Below are 25464 nucleotides of genomic sequence, written 5' to 3'. Positions count from 1 at the left end.
TAGGCTGGATCCTGGATTTAGTGCCTGCAGCTTTATGTTTACGGATGCATTTGTACAAGCCAGTCCGCTCACGAACACAGCAGGGAAACGCAGACCCCGCTGCCAAGGAGCATCTGCTACCAGCACGGCAAATATCAGTGCTTGGGAAAACAAAAAAGGGGTTAAGAAACATTTTTTCCTACAGTCTTTTAGGTTCATTATCCAATTATTGTACCACTTGTAAAAGCAGTTCTGCCTTCCAGCCTCAAATTCACTGGATTCATAGAAACTAGCTCTAAATCCTGAACAAATCTCAGGTTCCTAAGCCAAGCCTAAGGTCTTCTCTGCAAAAACATGGCACCTCAGAAGATGCATTTATCACGCAGCCATCCACCTACTGAGGCTTAGATTTGTTGTCATAAGCATGATCTAAAAGTAAGCTAAAGCCATGCCTGAGGTGCCATCGGCATTGCAAGGGCGCTCGTGGTGCTTGTAGCAGCAAGGGAGGGGACAGTTCCCAATGCTGTAGTTTAAAGAGAGAAGGTGACTCACCACTGGGATATGGAGCTTGCTCAGAGGCTTCCCATCCAACAGGTAGGAGCCCGTGTAGGTGACATATTCTGCGTAGCACTGCGGAGCTTGGGGAGTAATATAGCAGAGGATTTTCCGCTTCTCTTCAATCTTTTTCCTGATCTGGAGGTACTCAAAGTAGGGGTTGGATCTGTCACTGTGGTAAGGTTCAATGTCATCCAGTTTTATAGCATCTACGATAGCTGCCAGGGTTTGCTGTATCATCTCCCTTGTCTGCTGGGTGGACGTGTTGATCTGCTGCTGCAGCTGCTGGTTGGAGCGCTGGAACCGGCGCTTGCGCGGGTGCTGAGCCTGGGAATCGTCCTCCTCCGAGATGCGGCCTTTGGCACGTGTGGCGGGTGCAGACACTGGAGGAAATTCCTTCTCTGAAGAGGCAGCGTTCTGCTTGTTTTGGTTGGCGAGCATCTGAGCCCGGTTCCTGGTTATCCGCTGAGGAATCTCTTCTATTTTGGGTGGTTTGGGAGCTTCTGCTACTGGTTTTTGTACCGGTTCAATGATTTCTGCTTGAGCGTTGCCTGCAGGTGTGTCTGCCTGGGAAGAGGGGACCTGGCTGGCGCCGCGGGCCGCAGCCCCTTCCTGTGACACGCTGCCCTCGGCCGGGGGACAGGCCTGGGGGCCGCTCTCTGCCACCCCGCCAGATAAGGACAGCTCTTCGTGCGTGGCCTCTGCCTCTTTGACCTCCGCCTGAGCAGACTCGGACGGAGTCTGCTGGAAAATCTGCGTTTCCGAGTCCTCCACTCCTTTTTCCTCGGCTCCATTCAGTGCTTCCGAGGTGGCTTCTTGCGCAGCTGCTTCTGGTTTCTGCTCCTCTGCTTGTGGCTCTGTCTCCACAGGCAGGACAGGGGCCGCCTGGCCGGTCGGCAGCTCCTCCGGCTCTGCGGTCCCTATGACAGACGTGCTCGCTTTGATGATCCCAGCACTTGTTTCTGAAGCTGCTGCTGGACTTTCTTCTACCGCTTCTGCCTCTGTCATCTCTGTCTCTGCAACGTCCTTGGGCTGGAGCGGCAGCTCCGGCAGCGAGAAGGGGCCGAGGTCCAAGTCATCTTCTGTATTGGTGAAGGGATCAGGCCACGTTACCGGCTCTTCTGTATTTGCAGGCGCAGCGTTATTGTTTTCCAAATAGTTGCTTTCTGGCACGCTGACAGCTTCTGCCTGAGGTTCTGCTGGCACACAGGGGGGCTCTGGAGGTATCTCAGGTGCTTCTTCTGGGAGAGGCTTGCAATTATTGAAGAATGTGTCTAACCCAGTAGGGGACATGTACGGAGCTTGCTCCTCCGCGTTCGCTATTTCTCCTGGAACTGCTTCCTCCGCATCCTCCTTGACTTCATCCAGCCCCGGTTCAGACACGGACAGAGGGTAAGAGATGGGAGAAACGGGGTAGGAGGAATCTGTGGGAATGAAGGCTACTGCTGGAGGGTGAATCGGCTCCAGGGAGCAGAGCGGAGGTTTAGGGGACTCAGAAAACCTCTGGGGAGATTTCATGAGGAGCTCCGAGCCCATGGACCAGCTGACAGGGTGCTCTGCCGGGTTCCCCATCAGGCTGGGAGGAATGGCGGGGTCGGGGTTCCTGGCAGAAGGGTTGTCCCAGTCTATATTGTTTTGTTCCGGCATCCCTGAACTAAAATGGTTTTCTTCAATTGGCGGTAGGTAAGTGGATTCTGGTGGCATAATGGAGGCCGTTGCTTGCTGCTCCTCCGTGGTGTCCAAGGGCATGCCGAGGTCGGGGGGCAGAGCACTTTCTACCGAAGGAGCCAGCAACTCATCCCTGTGCGAAGGGGAGGATTTTGCTTGTAAACCAGAAAAGACACTTTCAGGCGACTGAGCGACTGCGCTGACAGGTCCCGGTACACAGTGCAGAGCTTCCACTTTGGGTGAAGAAACCACATAATCTGGGGAGTAATACCCAGGAGATAAACACTGGAACTTCTCTGCGGGAACAGAGGGAAGGGGAACTTTCTCCTCCATTAAATGCTGCACTGGAGAGTCATAATTTGATGTTGCTGGGACACTTTGTTGTCTGAAAAATTTATCCCCGACGCTGAATTCTTCTTCAGGTGCCCTTCTGATGTCAACTGAGATAGAACGGTAGAGGTTGGTGGAGGGTATGGTGCGAGTTGGGGTCTGGCTCGGGTTCTCAGGGAGCCCGCTGGAAACATTGGCGTATCTGTCAAAGAAGGACGGGGAACAGGCGTTCATGGACATGGTGGAGATGGGCAGCGCGTGCTGCGAGTCCGCGCACTCGAACATCAGGTCCGTGTAGTCCTCGTTGCTGCACGATGGAGTCCGGGGCGTCTGCATCACCTCCTCGTAGCTGGGACAGGAGACGACGGACGCCGGTGTGGGGACGCCCGTGGGCCGGTTCTGGTCGGGCCGGGGGGACGCCGGGAGGATCTCCTTCAGCTGGGGACCTGCGATCCAGTCCTTGGAGTCTGGCCCAGCCGCGGGCTGAGCCTTGTTTTCTGGTGACAGTATAGGAGTCAGCGGACCCAGTTCTTTCAGTTTCTTGTCCTTGAGCTGAGTATCCAGCGTTAACGGCTTCTTCGTTGCCAGATCCAGACTCCTCTTGCGTGCCTCTTCCGAGCTTTTAAGTTTGTCCTTTAACTTGGGGTCTCCGGACCGATGCCTCATTTTCTCCATTTGCTTCATTCTCTCCTTGTGCCTTTTGTGGCGCTCCTCGATTTCCAGGTCTTTCTGGCTCAGCATCCTCTCAAAGCTGGTCATCATCAAATCACCGTCTCCCAGGAGCTTCTCCCTTGGCCTGGCATCTTTCTTGCCGCTGTCTTTGGAAAGGGTTATTTTTTCATTCCCGTTGCTTATTTTGATGGACTCTGATTTGTCTTTCTCTTGGTTCTCCTTGAGCTTCTCCTTCAGTTTAGTCTCACCAAATTTGAGGTTGTCCTCCTTCGATTTATCTTTGAAGGCAGTAACTTGAGGACTGTCCTTGTCTCTGAGCGTTGACTTTGGCTCGTCTTTGTGATGTTTAAAGAAACCATCTGCGTGTTTGTCTCGATGCTTTTCCTTTTCCTCCTTCCATTTTTCCTTGTGTTTATCTCGCTTCTTTTTCTCTTTAACTGTGCTGATGGCACTGGAACCATAAGCCTTTTCTTTTTCCGCCTTCTTTGACAGCTCTCTTTCAGAATCATTTTTATCTTTCTTTTCAGAAAATAAGTAATCAATGCTTTTCTCTGGTTCCTCATCAGGCTCTGCCTTCATGTTGTAGGAAGAGCTAAAAGCCTCCCCATCCACAGAGAAATCTTTTTCGTAATGAGTGGAATCCTTCCTGCTGCTGGAATCTTTGAATTCTTCTGTTTTTTCCTTTTTCTCTGTCTTCTCCTTCTTTGCTTTTTCCTTCTCGTGACTTTTCTTTGATGAAGATGAGGAATGCCTGTGCCTCTCTTTCTCCTTGAGTTTGTCCTGCAAGCAGGGTAAAGGGAGAGAGTCCTTAAACTTTTCTTCAGCATCATTAAGAGAGAGGTTAGAAGACTCGAAGAGGCTGGTGAGTCCTGGGTCTTGCCCTCGGTCTGTGAAGCTGTCAGAAGAGATCTCGCTGATCTTGTCGTTGGAGTCATCTCGATAGTCATTCAGAGCCTCCTCCTCCAGCTTCTCCAGCAGGCTCTTCTCCGACTCCCCGCCTTTCAAAGACTTTCTCTCTTTGGAATGCTCTTTATCCAGCTTCTCCTTATGCTTGCTTTTTACCTTGTCATCGCTGGCGTGTTTCTTTTCAACCTTTTCTGGGAGCTTTTGCTTGTTTTTCTTCTCTTGAGTGGAGTCTATGGACGTTCTGTCTTTCCTGTCCTTGTACTTCTCGGTGGAGTCTTTATCTTTTTTCTCTTTGTGTTTTTCAAAGGAACCTTTGTCCTTCTTCTCTTTTCCCCCTTCCGATGTTCCTTTGTCCTTTTTCTTCTCCTTGGAGTCCTTATCTTTCTGCTTCTCCCCGGAATGCTGCCGCTCGGAGTACTTGCGGTGTTTGTCGGGGTACGACTCCTTCTCGGCGGCCGCGCCGTCGTCCTTGTCCTGCAGACTGTCCAGCCGGTGCATCTCGCTCCCGGCGGAGTCGCCGACTTTGAACCCGCTCAGGCTGTAATCGTCCCTCTCGTCTTCGCTCTCATCCGTGAAGATGTCCGCGATGCTGTACCAGCTCTTCTCCTTGCCTTTCTTCTCGTCCTTTTTCTCGGAGAAGTCCTCTCGATCCACCGAGAAGTTTTTCTCTTTCTTCTCTTTAACCTGGTCGAAAGAGCTCTTTCTTTCCTTGTCTTTGCTGTGCAAGTCTTTGTACTTCTCTTTAGTTTCTTTTTTCTCTTTGAAACTCTTGTCTAGTTCTTTGTCTTTCAGGATTTTCTCAGGAGCAACTTTTTCAGTTTTCTCCTTGTCACCTTCTTTGGATTTTTCCTTGTATTTTTCTGGCTTTACCTTTTCTTTTTTTTCTTTATCAGGAGCATCCTTCTTCTCCTTTTCCTTCCCAGAATGGTGCCTCTCCCAACTCTCCAGAGCTTTACCACCAAACTCAGGGTCAGATTTATCCTTGAAGAATGTTTCGCAGCCGTATTCTTTAAAGTCGTCTCGATAGGGCTCCTCCTGCTTCATTTTGGTGTCTTTTCGATCTTTAGAGCCATCCGAGGAATCTTTTCTGTCTTTGATGGTTTCACCTGTATCTTTTTCTTTCCTCTCCTTGACACCCTCTGCAGAATCCTTCCTTTTCTTATCTTTTTCAGGCAAATAACTAGGAGGAACTTTATGTCTGTCCGTTTGGTCCTTTTTCTTCTCAGAGCTTTTGTCCACATAGTCCCTCTCTTTCTTCTTTAAGAAAATGTCCTTTTCATTACGTTTCTCGTTGTATTCCTTCTTCTCTTTTGTTTTGTTTTCCTTTTTCTTGTCTTTAATTTCCTCTTTCACAGGTTCTATTATTAGTTTTGCCACGGTGTCATTTTTAATCTCCCTGAAATCTGTTACCGGAGAATCCCAGCTGTCCTCACCTTTGAAATCGAAGGATGAATCAGAAGACAAGTCTGAAAACCACCTCTCTTGCTGATCATCCGAAAGGCTGAACTTTGTGTCCTCGCTTTCGGGAAACTGGGTTTTGTTACTGAACTCGTCAAACCCAGACTCATCCCTGTAAAGTTTTTCTTTTTTGCATTTTTCTTTCTCCTCCTTGAAGGATTTTTCTTTCTCTAGTTTAGAAACCTTCTCCTCCTTCAGCTCATTCTTCTTTTCCGATTTTGACTGCTTGTCCTTTGACTTCTTCTTCCTCTCCTCCTTGTGTATTCTCGGCTTCTCCTCTTTGGGAGATTTCTCCTTTACAGGTTTCTCTTTTTCTGATTTACTCAATCCTTCTCTGAAGGATTTGCTTATGTCTTTACTACCATCTTTGACTTTTCTTAATGATTTCTCCTCTTTCGAGGATTTTCCAGTCTCATCTTTAAACAACCATTCCTTCTCCTCCACTTTACCTTTGGGGAGCTTTTCCTCTTTCTTGCTATGTTCTCGCTCATGCTTTAACACTTTCAATTTGTTTTCGACTGGATTTTCTGTCTCTACTATCAAGCCTTTCTCAGGCTTTTGTTTAGAGTCCTCAAACTCAAAAGAAAAGGTTTTGATTATTTTCATGTCTTGGCTGATGGGACACTGTCCCTTCTCTTTGTTTTTATGTTTGTGTTTTGTTTTATGCTTTTTAACCACCTTCCCCTCCTTGTCCAGCTTTGGAATTGCTCCATCCACATTGCTATGGAATGAATTCTTTTTCTCAGAAACAGTGTTGTGTGAGGTGTTTTTCTTTTTGTGCTCTGGTTTCTTCCTGACTGGCTTTAGCGACTCTAAGCTCGAGTCCTCGGACGAATAGTCTGACTCGCTCGTCAGCCTCGTCCGGGTGGAGTCCGATAAGGAACTGACGTCTGACCAAGCTGGAGAAGAAATGGTTTTCCAATTGTCCGTCCTCCAGTGCTTGGAGTGCTGTTCTGTAAGACTGGGATTATGTTTCTGGGATGCTAAACTCCCATGAGAAGAGGTCGACGAGGCAGACAGAGAGTTAAACAAGGAGGATTCTTTTAGCACTAGCCTGGAGTCCTTTACACAGCTAGAGCTCTGCAGAGAGTCTCTATCATCCTCCTCACTCTCCACGTTTTCACTCTCTGATTCAGAGGAACAAAATTTGTCATTTTTTTTGCCAAATCGAACCTCTTTGCTTTTCGTCTCCTTCTTCCGCTTCTTTTTTACTTTGCTTTTCTCCTTCTGCGGCTTTGTGCTGGTGGGCTCCCGAATCTTGCTGCTGGGCAATATCGAGTGGGTCGAAAGCCGCAGCTTCTCCCCCGTCCCCACTGCCACGCTGGTCTCCTCCTCGTCCGAGCTGTCCGACAGGATGCGGTGGGCAGCTTTCTTTGGTGTAATTGTGTTATTTTTACCATAAGTTTTCACTTCCATTTTGGGTATGGAAATGAAACTGTTTGCTTTAGTCTCTTTTCTGTAATCCTTTTTCAGCAAATGTTTGTCGTCGACTGGCGGGACCCGGTCCTGCTCATCGTCCTCATCAAATTCATACTCATCCTTCACCGGGGTGATGGTTTTGGGCGGCTCCTGAGCCTTGGGCTTGTGCTTCAAACCCTTCTCAAACTCTGAGTCTGTGTTATTGCCATCGACAGAGCTGGAGGGAGCGAAGGAAGGGGCGTCCTCCTCTTCTGAGGTCTCTGCAGAGAGAGGAGAATAATGTGTTAAGGGCTGCGAGGGGTTTTGGGGAGGGAATATCAGCAATCTGCTGCAGACGTGACCCCTGCGAAGGGCCCTCCCGCCCCTTTGCCCCCCAGCCCCTGCCATGTCTGCAGCTAAAAGCTCCAAGCGCCAGGCTGGGAGATCCAGACCCACACAGGGTGTTCCTCAAAACAACGTCCAGGGTTTTAACCAAGAGAAAAACACGTTAACGCGTTACGACTGCAAACAGCGTAGGTCGATATTCCCCATAAGACCGGAACTCCAATTAACGCTAATTAAGACCTGCAGCGGTTCTGGCACAGCCACAGTGGTGGCACTGGTGGGGCAAACAAGGGAATATGACCCACATTTCAAAGGTAAGACATCCATTTACCTGTGATTGGCTTCCAATCCTACATCTCGATTGCACCAGGGCAGTGATCTCAGCGTAGGCTGCCAGGGCAAGCAGCTAGAGCTCCCGGAGCTATGGCTGCCACTTATGTTCTCAGAATTTGGGTTACAGCTACGGACGGACTCCTGACCGTGGCAGCAGCGTGCAGATATTCTGACAAGGGTCTAACTTCACTGTCCTCTTAACGTCTCTGTATTAACAGACAGCTGCAGGCCACGAACATCACTCCCACGTTCACACAAAGGTCAATCTCACCTGTTGAGCTCTCTTCGCTAGAGGGGTACGTGGTCTTTCCCAGGAGCAGATTCACCATGGTGGGAGAATTAGCTACTTTTAAAGGTGTCTCACCCTTCCTGTTGCTTTGATGAGGGTTCCCTCCATAATGTAACAATAATTTCACCACCTGAGAACAGAAATTGAGACTTGAAGATGCTCACGATGTTTCGATTCCAGGTTTTTTGTAAAACTTTCATAGATAACTAAAAGGAGGATGTCCTCAAGCAGCCTGTGCTCAGCACACACCTTACGGTGCCAACAGCTGGCAATAAGAGTCAAAAACCAGCAAGATGAACCAACTTGGGCAGGAAAGAAAGGAGAAAAACAAGACACAAAGCCACACTCCCTCCCCCAGTTCAGAAGAAGAAAGAACTGTCCCCTAGGCAGGGGAACACCAAGTAAAGCTCTCAACAGCACTGGGGCAGGGAAATTCTCACCCGCTACAAGGCTATCAGCAGCAAACCATAATAAAATAACTAGAATCTCTGTGTTTGCATAGTTGGTTGCTTGAAGCGCAAGTAAAAAAAAAAAAGAATTAAAAACAAAGCCATGAAATCCAGCAAAAACCAACCTTGAAGTGCCCGTTATTGGCTGCGTCGTGCAGCGGGGTGTCGTCATCCAAACCCTTGGTGTTGACTTCGGCGCCTGCAGCGAGCAGCTGCTTCGCGACATCGTAGTAACCGCGGTTGCACGCCTCGTGCAGCGCCGTCCAGCCTGCGAGCACAGGGACACAGAGCAGGGACGTCACCCTCGGGGGGTTACAGACGGTGAGAAGAACCCTCCATCCACAGATCGGTACTGGTACACCAAGGGGCTTGTGGCTCTGGTGGCCAAGGAGTTGGTCTTGTTTGCCCGGTTCCCCCTGGCACAGCAGGAACCTGCAGCTCTGCCAACCCCAGTGGCGGTTACATCAACCCCTTTTTTCCTTCTGGCACAGCAATGTGCTACAAACAGATCAACTGCACAGCCCCGGGAAATGGAAAGGCAAAATTTTGCGGGGGAAATTAAAAGAATTGCTGATGCTGTGTGGAAGGCAGATCTAAAATCCCTTCCCCTTCCAACTTCTCTGTAAGAGAAACACTGCTGCCCAGATCCGGACTGAGCTCCGAACTGCGACATGGCTCTGGAACATCCCCCGCACAGACCTCACTAATATTTCTGTGCTCTCCAAACAAGCGGCCGCGTGCTGCAAAACAGGGCCCAGTGCAGAGAGAAACCAAACAGCAGGTCTCCACAGTAACGGCGGCTCTGGTTCTCAAACAAACCTCTGAAGAACGCAGAATGAAATATTTTATCATGTTCAAACAGACTATTTTTAAGCAGAGGATGTTTTGAAGTTTCGCAGCAAATGTGCCTGGCTCCTTCGGTATTTTGCTGATAGCGTCGTGGGAGCTCGTTCTGTTACCTTCACTTGGAGCATTAAAAAGGGGCACCTGTGACCAGAATTAATCACAACCGATACTTCAGTCTAGCGCCGATATTAATCATACAGGCAGAGGAACACGCATAGCTATTTATAGCCCCAAAATTGTGCAAAGAGAACAGCAAAGAGCAAAGTCAGGCTCTCGGATGTGCTGGAAGAAAAGGTGCCCCATGCTGATCCATCCCGCTGCTGGTGTGGGTGTGCGAACGGCACCGCTCACATCTCGCCTGGGACTCAGGGCTGTGCCCGTCCCAGGCGCCTTTCCCCGCTCCCAGCATCGGGAGTTTGGCAGCACCGATGGGGAGGAGGATGACGAGGAGCAGGTGTTACCATCATCTCCTCTAACTCAGCTGCCCGGCTGGCGCAGCTGCAGCCTGACCTTGTCCTTGGCACCGCTCCTGCCAGCGGCACCCCCACGTTCGGTGCTCAGAAACAGCGCCCAGAACGCTGCAGGCATCAGCCACTCAATGCTGGAGCGATGGCTTTACAAACCCACTCTTCTCAGTATTTTTGTGCACATAATTTCCCATATTTTAAGTAAAAAAAGGAGCTAAACCAGCCCATTTCCCATTGCAAACCCCCCTCCAGACTTCCAAGACAGCATGCACATGGAAGGGCTGGAGAAAAGGGACAAAAGGGTCACAGATCCAGAGCGCGGAGCCACAGCAGCCCCCGGGGTCACTATGGATGCAGCCCAGTGTCACCGCCCAGTGGGAGCGCGGTCAGGGCAGACTGAGCAGCCTGGCAACTCAGCTGCCAAACTGCACCAAGGGAACCGATCCTGCTCAGGGATTTATTAGTTCGACAAATCTGCACTAGGGTATTTTTTTAAAAGGATGGCAAGACTCCTCCAAAAGGACTACATCCTTATTATTGGTTAATTCCCTTCTTTACAAATAGCAAACCCATGTTAAAAAGCAACTGCTTTTCCTGGCAGGAGCAATTCTTGGAATGTTCAAGTGGGTGGGAAAAGGCCCGGATGGGTGTGCTGCCCTGCGGGCTGCTTACCTGCAAAGTCCTTCACATTGACATCCGCACCCTCGATGATGAGCTCCTTGATGCGCCGGGCATCTCCTCGGATGGCAGCTCGATGCAGCCGAGTCTCTCCCCGCTCGTTTCTCTTATTTACTTTATCTTTGGTTTTGGAGGCAGAGTTAGGAGTTCCCTTCTGACAAACTGTGGACTGAGAGGGATGCTTTGGTGTTGTGTCAACTGCAGGGAGGAGAGAAACAGAGTCAGGAATTCCAAGCAAGGCCGAAGCCCTTAGAGGGAGCTCTTGCAACACGTTTCGTGTCGCCTCTCCCCAAAACGCCGCTCCCCGTAAGGCAGCAGCGCAGACAGAGAACAGCCTGTGTGTGTCGAATGCAGATATTAACTGCAGGCTGCCAAAGCCCACCAGAGAGAGCTGCGGCCCTTGCAGGGGCTGCAGGCGACCCCATGATTTAGGGGCAAACAATGTAGCTCCCTACTCTAAAACCTCATTTCCTAAGGGAAGTGGCTTTTCCCAAGTCCATGTGAGGTCTGGCAGCCCTGGAATGAGGCTGCACATTTCCTGGGAGAGCACCTCATCCCTCTGAAGACAACACAGCTTTTTGTCTTTTTTTTCACTTTTTTTCCCCCAGTAACAGCAACATAAGCTGCTAGATGGGTGTTAAGAACAAACTATGTGGCTAAAAGCTGCAATGTTTGTGTGTAGGCTGCAGATGTGCACAGACAGACAGCACAGTGCCTCTAAAAACTCTGCGGGGTCATGTATGCAACAGATAAAAATTACTAAAACACAAAATCCGTGGTAAACACATTCCAGCTGCTCCGCATCTCAAGTTACAGCTGCACTGGTTACGGGTCCTATCCCTCTCCACAACAAGAAACATTGAAAAACCCACAGCGGATGGTATTTTAACTGTTTTCACTATGCTCCTTTACTGAGTCAAGCTGAGAGGCCAATGGAAACGCGGAGCTGTGCTGTGGAGGAGGCTCCCGTGGAACCAAAGCTCTGGTTAAGTGGCCAGGGCAGGCTCAGCGTGGCCTGGGGGACATCTCCTGCCACCATCGTGGACTGGAGGAAGGAACGGCAGCCACGGCCCATGCCCGGAGCCACAGCACAGCCCGGGGGTGCCCGTGTCCCCGCTCCAGGATCCGGTCCGCAGCACTGAGAGCGGGGAAACCCCCACAGAGCAGTATACGAGCAAAATCTCTGAGCAAACCCCCTCGGGATCTCACCTGGGCTGTTTGCAGACTCTTCTGCTGTCATCTGCATAAGGAGAGCGACTTGCTGGCGCTCGGAGAGCGGGTAGCCTGCCCGGATCCCCGAAAGGCCCATTCCGAAGAGCAAGCCAGGCTTTCTGGTGGCGGGTTCCTTTTTAATTCTCTTCCGCTCGGGACCCTGCTTTTCTGTGGTGCAAGGAGACACAGAAACACAACCCATGAATGTTGCTGTAACCAAAAAACCCATTTGTTTCTGAGCAAAGTGTTAATAGCTCTCCAGCTCAGCTTCTGCATCTCACAAGTACAACAGCCTGCAGTGACGGACGCATCCCTGCACTGGGGGCACCTGCGCTGGGGGCACTGGTACTCGTGGCAGCTGCTGCGGTTGCAGCTGGGACATGCACCACACGGCCGGTTCTCCCCAAACTGTCAAACAGCAGTGGGAGAGGGAGGGAGCGGGTCCTTTGTGGGGCTGTTGCCAGCATCGTACCTTCCATCTTGCTCTTAGGAGCCTCCATCTCATGCCGATGGTGCTTCAAGGAGCAGACGCAGCCTTGTACCACCACAGCATGGACTGGAGGCATCTAAAAGCACCAGCAATGAGTGCTAACAAGATACAGGCTGACAGATTGGAGACGTTGCCATCTCATGCTCTCGTCATCACCAAACTAAGGGCTCTGCTGGCCCGAAGAGCACTGGGCTGGTCCTCTCCTCCCAAAGTGGGGGTTCCAGCCCAGCACAGAGCACCCGCCCGCAGTCAGGGCAATGACTATTCAGCCACATCCCCTCCTGCATCTGAAAACCCCCCCAAAAAGTGGGAGGGGAGGAAGAAACCCCTGTGCCCAGCTTGTCATCCCGCTAATCCCAGCCTGACACTTGGCCTCCTCAATCATCCAGCTGGGATTAGCTGCTGCCAGGCCGTGGGCACAGGGTCGGCCAAACCCCAGCCCTCCCTGCACCACCAGCTGTGCTCCCAGTGCCTCCCACAGCAGCCCTGCTTCCAGCTGCTGGGAACTGGTCCCTGCTGAGCACGGTGCAACTCGCTGCCTCCCTCCCTGCCCAGCTCAGCCCGGCTCGCACACCCGACCTCTGCCACAACCCTGACCCTACAGCTTTTCTTGAGCACTTTTCCAGTTTTCTTTATGCAAGTACTGATCCTTTTAGCACGCGAGGGGGGTCAGCAGCCCTTCCTCTGCGCTCCTGGTTTGCTTGCTTGTGCACGCTGCCTGGTGGGAGCACAAACCGCGGGGCTGCAGAGCCGCGGTCTCACTGCAGGGATGTGATGGTGAACAGTTTCGAGGTGCTAGTTCAGGAAACAAAAATTAAATTTCCTTTCGTGGAGGAGAGGCAGGATACGTATCTGCAGAGCAGCACGGCAATTCCTTGCCAGCAGCCAAGCTGCATCCCTCCTACCCAGCAACTGTCCTAAACCCACAGGGTTTAGGAGCAGCAGAAGGAAGATATGGTGCGTGCGAGTGGAAAATCCGACTTCGCTCACATCTATTTCTAAGCACCAACACAGTTTGTTTATAACCAGACTAACTGCAGGGCTCCTGCTGCGTGCAGAGTGCTGCTGCTGATATTCTTAGCAGCCATCAAAGTTCCCAAAGGCAGGTGAGTGGCTCCTCACCCTCACATCGCGCACCCCAACACCCATTTGAATCAAAGCCAGTCTGATGCTGCTAGAAGAACCTGAGCAGCAAAACACGTCGCTGCATCCGTGATGTAATGAACACACCCGGCACGGCCGAGCTGTTCAAAACCTCCTGCATAAACAGCAGCTCTGTTCTCAAACCAACCGCACTTGCTTTCCAAGAGAGCAAATCCCGCCCGTGACTTTGAAGCACAAAGTAAAAATCTTTTTAACGAAAAGGAATTTTGACTCGTGCAGCCCTCGGGTCCCGTGGGCTCGGCCGCAGCAGGGGCTGGTTCTGGCCAGGACGCTGCCAGGAGCCATGGAGGAATCCAGGGGGTTATTTATCTATCACATCAAGGCCGCACGTTCCTGCTCCCCCAACGAGGAGCGCTGCGACCTGTCCTGCTGTCCCTGCCCATGCAGCACGACAGCTCCTCCAGTGATGGAGCACAGGCAAGAGCACCCTTCTACACAAACATCTGACTCCAAACATGCTTATTATTTTGCTGAAGGTTATTTTGAGAATCCCAGAAAGTGTTAGAGGGATGATACAAGGAGGTTTGCAAACAGGTCAATGTCTGCTAATGCTCTCCAAGAAGCAGGGCTTGGGCTCCCAGCAGCCAGGGAGGGGAAACCCCCAAAATGTATCACCTGGTCCCCAGCTCCAGTGCCCTGAAACTGAGAGGCAAAAGTGTCTGGGGACATGTGGAGGTCCAAGAGGATTTGGAACAGATCACATAGATGCTTGATGGACTAACGGCATCCAGACGCTGCCCCACCACCCGGCCTGTGACCAGGGAACAGCAAATCCTGCAGCCCGCCAGCTCTAACCCGCTCTGCTCACCCAGCCCTTCGTCATTTTGTACAAGGCGACACAGATCACCCCATGCGGCCACCAGCAGGACAAAACCTCCTTTGCCTCTGGGCAAAGTCCAGCAGCTCAGGCAAAACCACCAAGAGACAGGCTCAAACTCAACCACCGGACTTTGTGCTGAAGTGCAGGTTTCCTTGTTCATTCACCAAACTGCCAGCGGAGCGAAAGTCTCCAGCAGACGAGGGCAGCAGCGCGTGGGAACGTCTGCACCGCTCGGCTCCATTTGTGCCGCTCGCATCTCCTGTGCTCCCTGGTTGACGAGCGGGCAGCTCTGAAAACCTTGTCCCTGCACGAAGGTGCCACTGCCTGCTGCTCTCCCACTGCAAACATCTCACCCAGAGCAGAGGATTTCCATCGACCCCCTGCACCTGGGAGCCTGTACATTTAAAAAATAGCAACTCCGTGCCAGGGAATCTCTCTGACCAGACAGCACAGGCCACCCCTCTTCAAATACAAGCCTGGGAAACACACCTGTGCATTGAAGGAGAATCCCAGTCTAATTCTCCAAAGCCACATTTTGGTCGCCCTGGAAGCTGTAAGATTAAACCAGATCACAAGGAAGTGAAAGTTTTTTAATGGCTTAAAATAAAATTAAATTCAATGTGCTTACAGTAAGGAAACAAGCAGCCCAAGCAGTGCATCCCACCGGGCACACGGACACCTGAGCCACAGAGGCTGCACCTTCCTGCTCCTCACTGGGCTTCTGAGCCGCCGCTCGAAGCAGGTTTGTTAAATCCCCGCTGGGGAAAGCCTGGCTTTGCCGCATGCCTTGGCTCCGCAGGCAGCTCCGGCGCCGTCCCGTGCCGCAAAGCCAGGGACAAAGATGCTCGAGGGGGTCACACACCCGGCAGCGTCGTGGAAGTACAAGCGATGCACAAGCGCTGTACGTGGTGGAGGGCTGCTCTGTGCATACAGAGCCACAATTAGAATGGGAACACTTTCATTAATATTACTTGGCTGCAGCAGGTTGTCAGCATGAGCCTGTGTTTGCAAAAATTGATTACCAAGCTCAACTGAACCCCCCTAAACTCCTATTAATCCTGCAGTTGCAGAAATCTCCTCCTCCACGGAACATTTAACATTAAAAAGCATGTGATCAACAAGATAAAAATAAATTGGAAAGCGACTGCTGCGTTCTCGCTCACTGTGGTGAAGCAGCCAAGGACTCGGGCTCATGTGTGTCCCAGGGCGAAGGCGGCATCGTCTTGTCCTCACCATCAGTAGAAGCGCCAGGCAGAGTCATAGAATCACAGGATGGTTTGGGTTGAAGGGACGTTCCCAGCTCCCCCAGTGCCACCCCTGCCATGAGCAGGGACATCTTCACCAGCTCAGGTTGCTCAGAGCCCCGTCCAGCCTGGCCTGGGATGTCTCCAGGGATGGTTCATCCACCACCTCTCTGGGAACGTGGGCCAGGCTCTCACCACCCTCAGGGGCAACGATTTCTTCTTCATGTCCAGCCTGAATCTCCCTCCTTTAGTTTAAAACCATCACCCCTTGTCCTGTTGCAACAGGCCCTGCTCAAGTCTGTCCCCATCCTTCTTACAGGCCCCTTTAAGTATGGAAAGGCCACAATAAGGTCTTCCTGGAACCCTCTGCTCAGCCTCACGTGAGCAAAGCACCAGGAAGGCTCTGGGCTGGCTGGTCCCAGGCTAAGAGCTGCAAACGTGTTTCATTTCAACCAGGAAGACTTGACTCAGAATTTGATTTTCAGCAGATTTAAAAGGGGTAGCTGCACTGAGTGCCACTGGCTCCTGCAGGCCACTCCTCTGATTAAAGGCTTTTCTGTAACACCTTGCAGCAACACGGGCAAATCAAGAGAAACACTCACAGTGGTAAATACCTCAGCAAACGAGAATCAAGGTTATTTTACACTAAAACCCCTTTAGCAGGGTTGTACGCATGGCAGTCCCTGCGTGGAAGCGCAAAACCCACGGTACAGAGGGTGGGCAGGGAAGGAGCCTCACGGCTGATGACCAGAGATGGTGGCTGGAGCGCACACGGATCCCAGCAGGAAGGAGACCCAGCGACGCGCCCGGGGATGAGCCACAGCTCCATTTAGCTATTTTTAAAGCAGCTCATGTGCTGCTTGCTTCAGCCTTGTGCAAACCTCCAGAGCAAAGCCTCAACCTGGCGCTGCTGCGGCTTAATTCAGGGCTCCTGCTTGGCTCTTCCCTCGCGCTGACGCCAGCAGGAGCCGCCTGCACCAGCTTAAAGGGGAAAGAAGCAGGAGCCGAGCAGAGCTCGAACGCAGCCGGGGAACCACTTCTGCTCCCTTTAATCGCGCTAAAGCTGAGAGTCTTGCGAAAGGCAGAACAGGAGGAGGTTCCCGGGACAAAGGGGTTTGAGCATCAGTCCGCGGGTGGTTCTCCTGCCCGAATTAGACTCTGGGTCACACGATGCTTGTGCAGCTGCAATGGGGAGCACAGATCTGGGGCTGCTGGGAGCCCATAAGCAGCTCCGTGGAGGTCCCAGGGCAGGTGCTGCTTCTCCCAGCGGCGCTGGGTGCTGTGCTCTGCGTGCCCTCGCCAGAGCGGGACAGAGAAGAGAGGCGGGGAAGCAGCAAGAGAAGGGCAGTGACAGGAAATCTTTCTGAGATTTCTCATACACGCCCTGTGACGCTGGCAGGTTGTGGGGACGGGAGCTCCAACCCCGAGCAGCACAGCTCCTCGCTCCCCACAAACACCTCATGCCCTGTAATGCAAAAAGCATCTGTTTAAACTGCCCTGACATGATAACACATGCATAGAAGGTGGTACCCTGAGGAAAAATACCATTTCCAAATAAGCAGCTCACGCTGAACATCGCAGCGCTGCACAGAGAAACTGGCTCGCCGATGAGTCGGGATTTTCAACAGTGTATTTGCCGAGCAAGCACACAAACAAAAGATCAATAAGAATAAATTAGACTGGCACAGACAGCAGTAGAGACTGCATTGCACCCCCGAGAGACCAACAAGCCTCTGCTTTCCCATCCACAGCCTAGCGTGCGTAAGAGTGACTCATTTTTACTGCAGAATTGTAGGGCATAAACCATTTTGGAGCACGTCAGCTCAAGGCAGAGGAAGAGCAGGTTTAACCTGTGCAGGCAGCCCCGGCGTGCAGGTGCTCACACGCTCGCAGGGCTGTGGACGTGGGGCACCGCGTGCTGAGGGCTGATGAGGAGCTGGAAGGTTTACAGCAGCACGGCTAAACACTACCCAGGGCTCCACGGACAGCCCAGGGTTTGAGGAAGGCTCCGAGTGGGTGGTGATGCCAGGGTGCGGGGAGGCCAGCAGCAGGGTAAGGGCAGCAGTCGTGTAAAACCGGCAGCAGCACAACGGCACGGGCAGATGCAGAAGAGAAGGGAGCAGGGGAGAAGTCGGGTGAACGCGAAGCGCAAAGAGCGCAGGGAGAAGGGCAGCCAGGGCTGGCATGGCTGCACGGAGCCACCACAAAGCAGAGAACCCGGTACTTGGGCTGGGGGAGGATGCAGGAGGACGTGACACTTTGCACCAGGAGCGCACGGACATGCCGCAGGGCCTGCGGTGCAAACAAACCGGGGGGCAGAGACAATGAAAGCAGGTGCCTAAAAGGAAACTGAGGAGGAAGATGAGAGGAAAAGCTGTAGTGGGGTGGCCCGTGCAGCAGTGATGCTCCTCATCTGATGGATGGAGACGGTCGGAGCCAGAGACTCGCCCTGCATGGCTAAGCTGAAATGATGGTGGAGACATCGGCTTTGACATGAGCGGAGGAGAGATGCTGGTGGGAGGAACAAGCCCACTGATAACACACCAGGTCACTGTGCGTGGGGCTGAGCCCATTGTCCTCACCGCTCACCCCAGCACCCCGGGGACAGAGTGTCCCCAGGCCCCAAACCCAGTAGCTGCAGGAATTTTTAGAAGCATAATTCAGCTAGAGAGGTTTAATGCTGTGCAACAGCCAGAGGGTTTGTTTGTTTTTTCCCTAGACTTGCAGGACAGACATCAGGGTTGTGCAGAAATGTGTACACGCATCTTCTTGCCAGAGTGGCCACTGGCTAACAAACTGCTGCAAGAGGAACCCAGAGGCTTATATCAGAAACAACCATCTCCATGTTAAGCACAAATAATTCAGAGAAAGACCAATTTTCAGGTCCAGACCTTTCATTTCCCATGAAAAAGAAAGAGGCAGAGGAGGGAGGATGGGGAGGAAGGCTCTGCACAGCCTGGCCAGCCCTCCCCTCCGGGAGCAGGACACCGCAGACAGCGCTGATAAAAGCTCTTGTATGAAGGAAAAAGCCATCATTGATAGATTTTTGGTTCACAGAGACACAGCACACTGCAACCTCTCACTCTGCATGTTAAGGAGGTGATTGCAGGGGGAGGAGGGAGATTTATGGCAACTCCCGTCATAAAACGACCTGCTTTTCCGCACAGCCCTTCCCAGATGGCTGGTGCACACGGGGAGTTTCTAAGGGTGATCTGAAGGCTGGTGTTTGCCAGTCTATCCGCACTGTACCGGCATTATGGAGCCTGGTTAGAAACGGAGAAGCTCTGACATTCACTCTCTCCCTGGTTGCTAGGTGAGAACAGATTCTTGACTATTTTAGTAAAAGGACTGAAATTATCCAACCAAAGAAAGACCCAATGCAGCGCAGCCCATTCGAGTCCCCCAGCTGCACACATCAGAGCGAGGCCAGCGACAGAAAACGAGCGCGGTTTGGGACGCAGATGCATTTTTTAATAAGCCAGCAATTTGCTTCTCACGGATTCCCTCGCCAGCCTCGCAACTTGTGACTAACGAGTCCGTTCCCATGCGATGCCGCTCCAAACACTCGCGGGCATTAGGCAACCCGAGAGCCAGCTCCAGGAGAGGAGGATGGTTTAGGTCATCTGATTCATCAAGCATTTGCTAACCTAGTAATTAGCGTCACATAACATACCCACGGGATTAGCACGAAGGAGGTTGCAAAGCAGCAGCAGCTTTAAGCTCCTGCTGACCGGACTCACGCGAACCCCGGTCCAGCAGCAGCATCTCCCCAGCCAGCTACAAGCCCCTGGGCTCCTGAGAGCCCTCCTGTGTGTGCCCATCAGCTCAAAGGCCTGGCTTTTGCTTCTCTCCTCTTCCCCAAAAAGCAAAACCCTCCTGTGCTCCGGCGGAGCTACGGAGCGAGCGCTCAGGTGCTCTGCAGAGGGATGGCAGCACCCGCGGCACCTTCAGGGGAAGCTGCTCCAGGGGTTCGGTTTTTCACTTAACAAATATAGCACGGGGTCTAAATAAACCGTGGTGACTGCAACACAAAACCTCAGAAACCTGCGGCTGGGAGTGAGGAAGCTGCTGGACACCCCGAGGCAGAGAGGAGCTGATGGATGGATGGATGGACGGACGTTGCCCCAGCCCTGCAGCAGTGCCAGCGACAGCCGGGGGGCACCAGCACCCCCTCCAAACACCGTGGAGCACAACAGAGAGCTGGGAGGGGGGTGCAAGAGATGGCAAGGGGCTGGGGACACTGGAGGGCTGGAGACACTGAGGGCTGGGGACACCCAAGCGCTGGGGATATGGGGTTGTTTGGATGAAACCTCACAAATTGCTGGAATTGCTGGAAAAAAGCTGCTTTGCTGGTTGAGTGGCTGCCAGGCAGCACGTTGGCTCTCAGCACGGTCTGTGCATGGGGGGAGATGGGTCTGTGGATGTCGGGAAATGGGTCTGTAGATGTGGGGAGATGGGTCTGTGGATGTGGGGAGATGCCGCAGGAGCGAGAGGAGAGGGAGGAGAAGTCCCAGGCACAGAAGGGGGTTCACAGCTTTATGTGTTTTTTTTTTTTTTCCCCTACAGACTGTTTAGTTAACTCTGAGGAATCCAAGAGCCAGAATTGTTGCTCTAGAAACCATTTTGAAGGAGATAATTTTAAAAGATTTTTCACTGAACCTTTGTACCCAAACCACACACTTGAGAGCAGCACCAGGCAGCAGCACCTCCTGCAGCCCACGCCAAACCCCCTCCCTGCACCAACACACTGGGGCGGCACTGGGAGCACTGGGTCGGGATCAGGGTGCAGGAGAAGCACGCTGTGCTGGAGGCGGGTGCTGCAAACAAAAATATCAAGAATAAAATCACGTGCTCGCTCGCTTTCTGAACACGTCAGCACTCTGCCAGCAGCGCACACTGAGCCAATGCAAGGAGTGGGCTGCAAGGGCAGGGGAAAGGAAAGGCTGAGAGCGAAGGAGAGGGACAGACCCGTCCCCAAACACACCCCTCTCCTGGGGACACTGCAGTGCGACTGGAAAAGCCGTCCCAGTGACAGGCGGCACTGGTGCCTGGGATAAATCCTGTGGGTGAAGGTTTGCAGCCACGGGGGAGGCAAACGGGGCCGTGAGGGAGGTGGGATCTCTCACACCGACAACCCGCCTGCTTTGCCTGTTCCATGGCTGGCAGACACCCCAGGGCTCCCACAGACACCGCTGGGAGGGCTTGGGGACCCATCACGGCGAGGGAAACCCAGCTCAGAGCTCTCTTGTGCCACACAGCGTGCACGGGTCACCGCTGAGCCAGGGCTACCGGGGAAAAAGGAACAGAGACGCTGTGCTAAGGAAGAGGAGTCACTGCAACGGATCAGGATGAGGGACTCACGCTATTGTTTAAACATTTAAAGAGGGGAAAAAATATCGCACTACAGGCAAAAAGAGAGCTCTCCCAGCTCCCACATCCTTATGGCTAAATTCCAAGTGGCTGTGGAACAAGCAAGCAAAATGACCCTCAAATGCACACAACAGCCTGTGTGCAGCAGCCCAGGAAGCAGTGACCGCGTTACGTAAACCATCGAAGGTCAACTCTGCAACTGGCACAGTGAATATTGATGTTGCAATCCCACTTCTCAAAAGAGCTGAAATCAAAGTTTAGGAACAGAAGGAAAAAAGCAGCTTCTGCCTGGGAAGGGGAGAGACTGGGGGCTGCAGCCCCTTTGGTGGGGACAGAAGCCCATCCTGCAGAGCCTGCTTGAGTGTGCGCTGCCAGACGGGTGTTAGACCAGGACTTCTCATCACAGTGCAGGCTCAGGAGATCCCCTCTGTCCCCATTTGACGCGGGGCAACTTCTGTGCACCCACAAATACAAATCCTATTAAAGGAAAGCCAGCCTGGAGCCTGAGCAAGCAATAGAAGGAACTGTAACAAGGACCTGTGCAAGAGGGGAGCGATGTGCCAGGTGCCAGTTAAGGCTTCTCCCACCTCAAGCATCTGATTCCTGGAGTGAACGATCTCAGAGAAGAGACAGAGGCTTCCCTGTTGCTCCCTCCTCCCCACCAAACAGATCGTTACAGACTTGCCTCCACCTTTTCAGCATTTGTCCAGCCCAGGTCATCTTTAAATGTGTCTTTGAGTGCAAAAGCCCCCGCAGGGAGCGTGGACAAGGAAGAGGAAGATGTGTCTGAGGATGCAGAGCAACACAACTGCTAAGGCAGGGGGTAACACGGGAGCGACTGCAGGGACGTCTGGGGCTGCACGCTTTGGCCGCCCCAGCAGCATCTGCCCCTACCCTGTTGTTTGTCCTGGAATTCGGCTCCTTCCCGCTGCCCCCGGCACCAACATTTCCAACATGTCCACCGCAGAGAGAGAGCAGAGCCCTGTGAGCAGCGCTAAGTGCTGCTGGGGGAGCCCTGCGTGACATCTGAGCTGCCACTCAGACAGCCCTGAAGCAAGTTTGGGCTTAAATTCTCAACCAAGTATTGAATGTGGCAGAAACATCCTTGACAAAAACCAGCAGCTATGGGCTCTGGCTGATCAGCTCTGCCTTGCCCTGGCCGCCTTTTCTCCCCTGAATTTATCCCAGTCGGGATAACAGTGCTGAAGGCCTCTCCACCCTGCGTGTTTGGAGAGGGGCAGGATCACCCGTGTCTGTAACCCCGTCTGCTCCCCATGGCTGGGTCACCCCTTCTCACACACCTGCAAACCCCCATTTATTCACTCTGCGATGCACTTGCCCATCCACATGCCACGAACGCAAAACTGCCCCCTCATCCCCGCAAACCACCATCGGTGTGAGCTGTTTAATGAAATGAATTAGCGTTGTGATTTCTCTTCCGACAGGGAGTCCAGAAACTGAGAAAAACACCACTTGGTGCATGGAAACTCCCAGAAATGTGGGGACAGCCTCAGGACGTGCCACCGTGAACAGCCCCACCGCGGCTGCGGGACGCGGGCGGCACTCACAGGTCTGAAAATCCACCCTCCCCAATTCTGAACCGGAGGAGAGCGGTAGCAGCTCAGCTGGGCTGACACAGCACGTCCGACCGTCCCAGAGCGGAGCAAACGCAGCGTTTTGACCATTTCTAAGCACATTCCCAACTTGCAGCCCAATTTATCTCTTTGCACCATTTGTGATCCTTACCAGAACTATTTCCAAGTGCAGATTTCCCAGAAATGTACAGAAAGAGCCTACGGTAGCCTCTGGCCATAAAGCCATAGCTAAGCCCCTCACAACCAAATACCATTATTTTCTCCGCATCAGAGCTTTCCTGCAGCTCTCCCCAATTGTTTTACAAATCAAAACAGCCCTTTCAACATCTCTGTAGCTACGTGGGGCCACAGTGGGCAAGACCCACGTGTACCGGCCACTCTTCTGCCACAAGAAGTGACTTGCCTAACCGCGACACAGCCGGGCTGGACACCCACAGCAGCACCGCGCTCCCCAAAACCAGGTGTGTATCATGGCCGTGTTGCTCAGTGCTGCTGCAATGCCCAAAGCAGCCTCGGCAGCCCCCAAAACCAGGGGCAAACAGTCACCTTAACACCCCCACGGTCCCAAGGACCACCTGCATGGGCCCCAAAACGCCAACCTGAACACCCCACTGGGCCCAGCCGGCCAACATCACCAAACTCACAGCTCCAGCCATCACTGGCACCTCCAGACAGGTTTGCGGGTGTTTGACACCACCCTGTGCACACACCAACTGGAATTAATTGTTCACCTTTAAGACAGTGAAGTACTAAAAGCTTAAAACCCCGAAACAACAAAGCATGGCTAGAGAGGTATACATAGATATATTTATATAGACATACATGTATGTATCAGGTTTACTTCGGGCAGATTCATGCAATACTTTTTTTCCTGCCCCCCCTTTTTTTTTCTTTTAAAAAGTTCTCAGCTTCATTCTCTCATTTTCCAAGTTCTTACTAGCAGGCCCAGCACTGCTTCTCGGTTTGTTCACGAAGCAGACTAGTTAGAAACGGAGGAGAGCAGATCACCAGCCGAAGGAAAGGCTGTCTCCTCACAGAGCCATCTCTCCACTAAATATTTTATTAAGAACATAAGGGCCTTAATGCACTGAGCTCCAGATGTGTTTGTGCATACCGCAGTTAGTCCCCCTCGTGTCCACACGCCTCTTCCTTCAATTAAAAAATACAGGAAATTCGATAGAACACTTCAGTGTGGATCGCTTGTACATGGGACACCGGGTGCTCCCCAACACTCACATTTCGAGGGTGGAATATGTCATTTCTATAGGTGTAATATGTCATTTCTGTACCTGTATCCGAGTCTTTTTGATCTCCATTTGTTCCAACAGTGAAAGGCAACTTCCGTTTGGTTGCTCGCTCTTTCACCTCTTTGCCGCCATCGCTCCGGTCCAACTTCGGAGTCTTGGTTAGAGAAACTTTATCTTTATCCTAGAAACAGAAGAGACCAGATTAACAAGGGCCTTCCCAAACTGTGTCCACCTAACGCCTTTCCCAGAGTCTCATTTATTCGTGTGGGTTTGGATTTTAATGTGCACTGAGGTGCAGCAGGTGATGCTGGGACTGCTCGGGATGAGCAGCTGGAAGAAATTATGAAGAAACATCCTGAGCGAGACAACATCACCAAGTATTGAGACAGCAACAGTGAGAGCTGGTACATAACTCAAACTTCAAGAATTCAGCATGCTGAGAATATATACAGACTGAAGTCACGCACTTGTGTTTCTGCTGTTGGAGACACAGAATTATTTTGAGCAAGAGCTGCTGGTTTGAAAACTGTGCCACTGCTCTGGAAACAAGGGCAGAACGAGCAGCTTTGTGACAGATCTGATTTCAATAACCCAGCAAATCCCAGACCTTAAGCTTTAAATTTATATTAAGTAAAAGAATCTCAATACATTAAATCATGCCAGACCATCTCTGGAAAATCAGACAAGCAAATGTGAGTGAAATTCCTGTGTTTAGAGCGGCTGGGTCATGCTGTGTGCACAGACCCAGGTCCTGGGTGGCTCCAGTGCCAGCGGTCACAGGATCACGGTGTCACCACACACGCTGCTTCTTCCCCTTCCCCAGCTTCTCTCTGGCGACCAGACTGTGCCCATTGATTAAAGAGAAACGGTTCACTCAGACCAACAGGTTCTTCTGGCGCGTCCCTGGTGCGATGGGCAGTGCGACACCACCAGCTGCACCCCCGCTCGCCCCCCTCACTTGCCCCAGTGAGCACTGGAAAAATGGGCTGGGGAATCCCTTTTTTGGTAAAACAAGTGAACAAACCTGTCTGACAGTGGCTCTCGTGGCCAAGGCATGGTTAGCTTCAGGCGCACAGAACTGTCTTTCGGAGCCCGACGAAGGGCAGCCCCGCTCGAGAGCCCATCCTGGCACGGGAGTCAGTGGAGCAACAGGACAAAGTCACAGCAGCCAAAATAAACACTCCGGCATTTCGTTTAAACGGTCTGGATTTAAATGCTGTTGTCTTTTTTTTTTTTTTTCTGACGTGAAAAAGCTCGTTCAATTCCATCACCAGGTGCTGCTCAGAGCAGCTCGAGGTGTAACCTGTGCCAGGGACCACGGAGCATTGCCTAGGACCCCCTTGTTGCAAACAGGTCACTTGGTCTGGCCTTTCCTTCCCTGGTTTAGTGCAAGTTTAACGCTCAAACCCCACTAACTGCATCAGTGCTGAGCACCCTGAGGCTGTGTCGATGTGGGTAAAGCATCATCTTCCCGGAGTGTAACGACTGCAGGGATGTGGCCCCAGTATCCCCCTCAAAAACTTCAACTGCACTTCAAGACAACCATCAGCCCAACAATTTTTACCCTTAAAAGTCAGGGTCTGAGACAAAGAACATAAAGCCAGAGAAGCCCACATGCTCATCTCTTCCTCTGCTGCCCACGCCAAGGGCACCAGCACCACCTGAGCTACTCCACTGTTGGGAGCCACAACATTGGCCACAACGTGCTGGTGAAACCCGGCACCGATTCACACTCGGGAGGTGCATTTGCACCTCTCACACCTGACCTGCAGTTCGGGATTGCCAGCACCAAGCGGTGACAGCCCCGGGGGAGAGAGGCACTTCTGCAAGACCCTGAGGTGGAACAGTCCCAGCTGACAGTTCACAAGTGACACGTCCCTGCCCTGACTGTGCTCACTGTCTGGACGGGAATTTCCCCACCCCAGCCCTTCGAGCAGGCTGTTCCACCC

At 52.3% G+C, this 25464-nt stretch overlaps 1 protein-coding gene across 5 annotated transcripts in view; it reads right to left on the bottom strand.

The window, feature by feature from the left end:
• The window catches only part of ANKRD11 (ankyrin repeat domain containing 11), a 137104-nt gene that overhangs the window by 4024 nt on the left and 107616 nt on the right, over positions 1-25464 (bottom strand). For all 5 annotated transcript variants that reach the window (XM_065848301.2, XM_065848300.2, XM_071814541.1 and 2 more), the window contains 6 exons: positions 23558-23696; positions 11583-11753; positions 10368-10571; positions 8508-8650; positions 7916-8063; positions 532-7247 (listed from right to left, as the gene is read on the bottom strand). In XM_065848301.2, the coding sequence (XP_065704373.1) occupies positions 532-7247; positions 7916-8063; positions 8508-8650; positions 10368-10571; positions 11583-11753; positions 23558-23696 (7521 nt within the window). The remainder of the gene's footprint in view (positions 1-531; positions 7248-7915; positions 8064-8507; positions 8651-10367; positions 10572-11582; positions 11754-23557; positions 23697-25464) is intronic.

This window comes from Patagioenas fasciata, chromosome 13 (genome assembly GCF_037038585.1).
Source record: "Patagioenas fasciata isolate bPatFas1 chromosome 13, bPatFas1.hap1, whole genome shotgun sequence".
Lineage (NCBI taxonomy): Eukaryota > Metazoa > Chordata > Aves > Columbiformes > Columbidae > Patagioenas > Patagioenas fasciata.
Note: the sequence above shows the minus strand (reverse complement) of the source record. Positions and strands in the feature narration are given on the sequence as shown.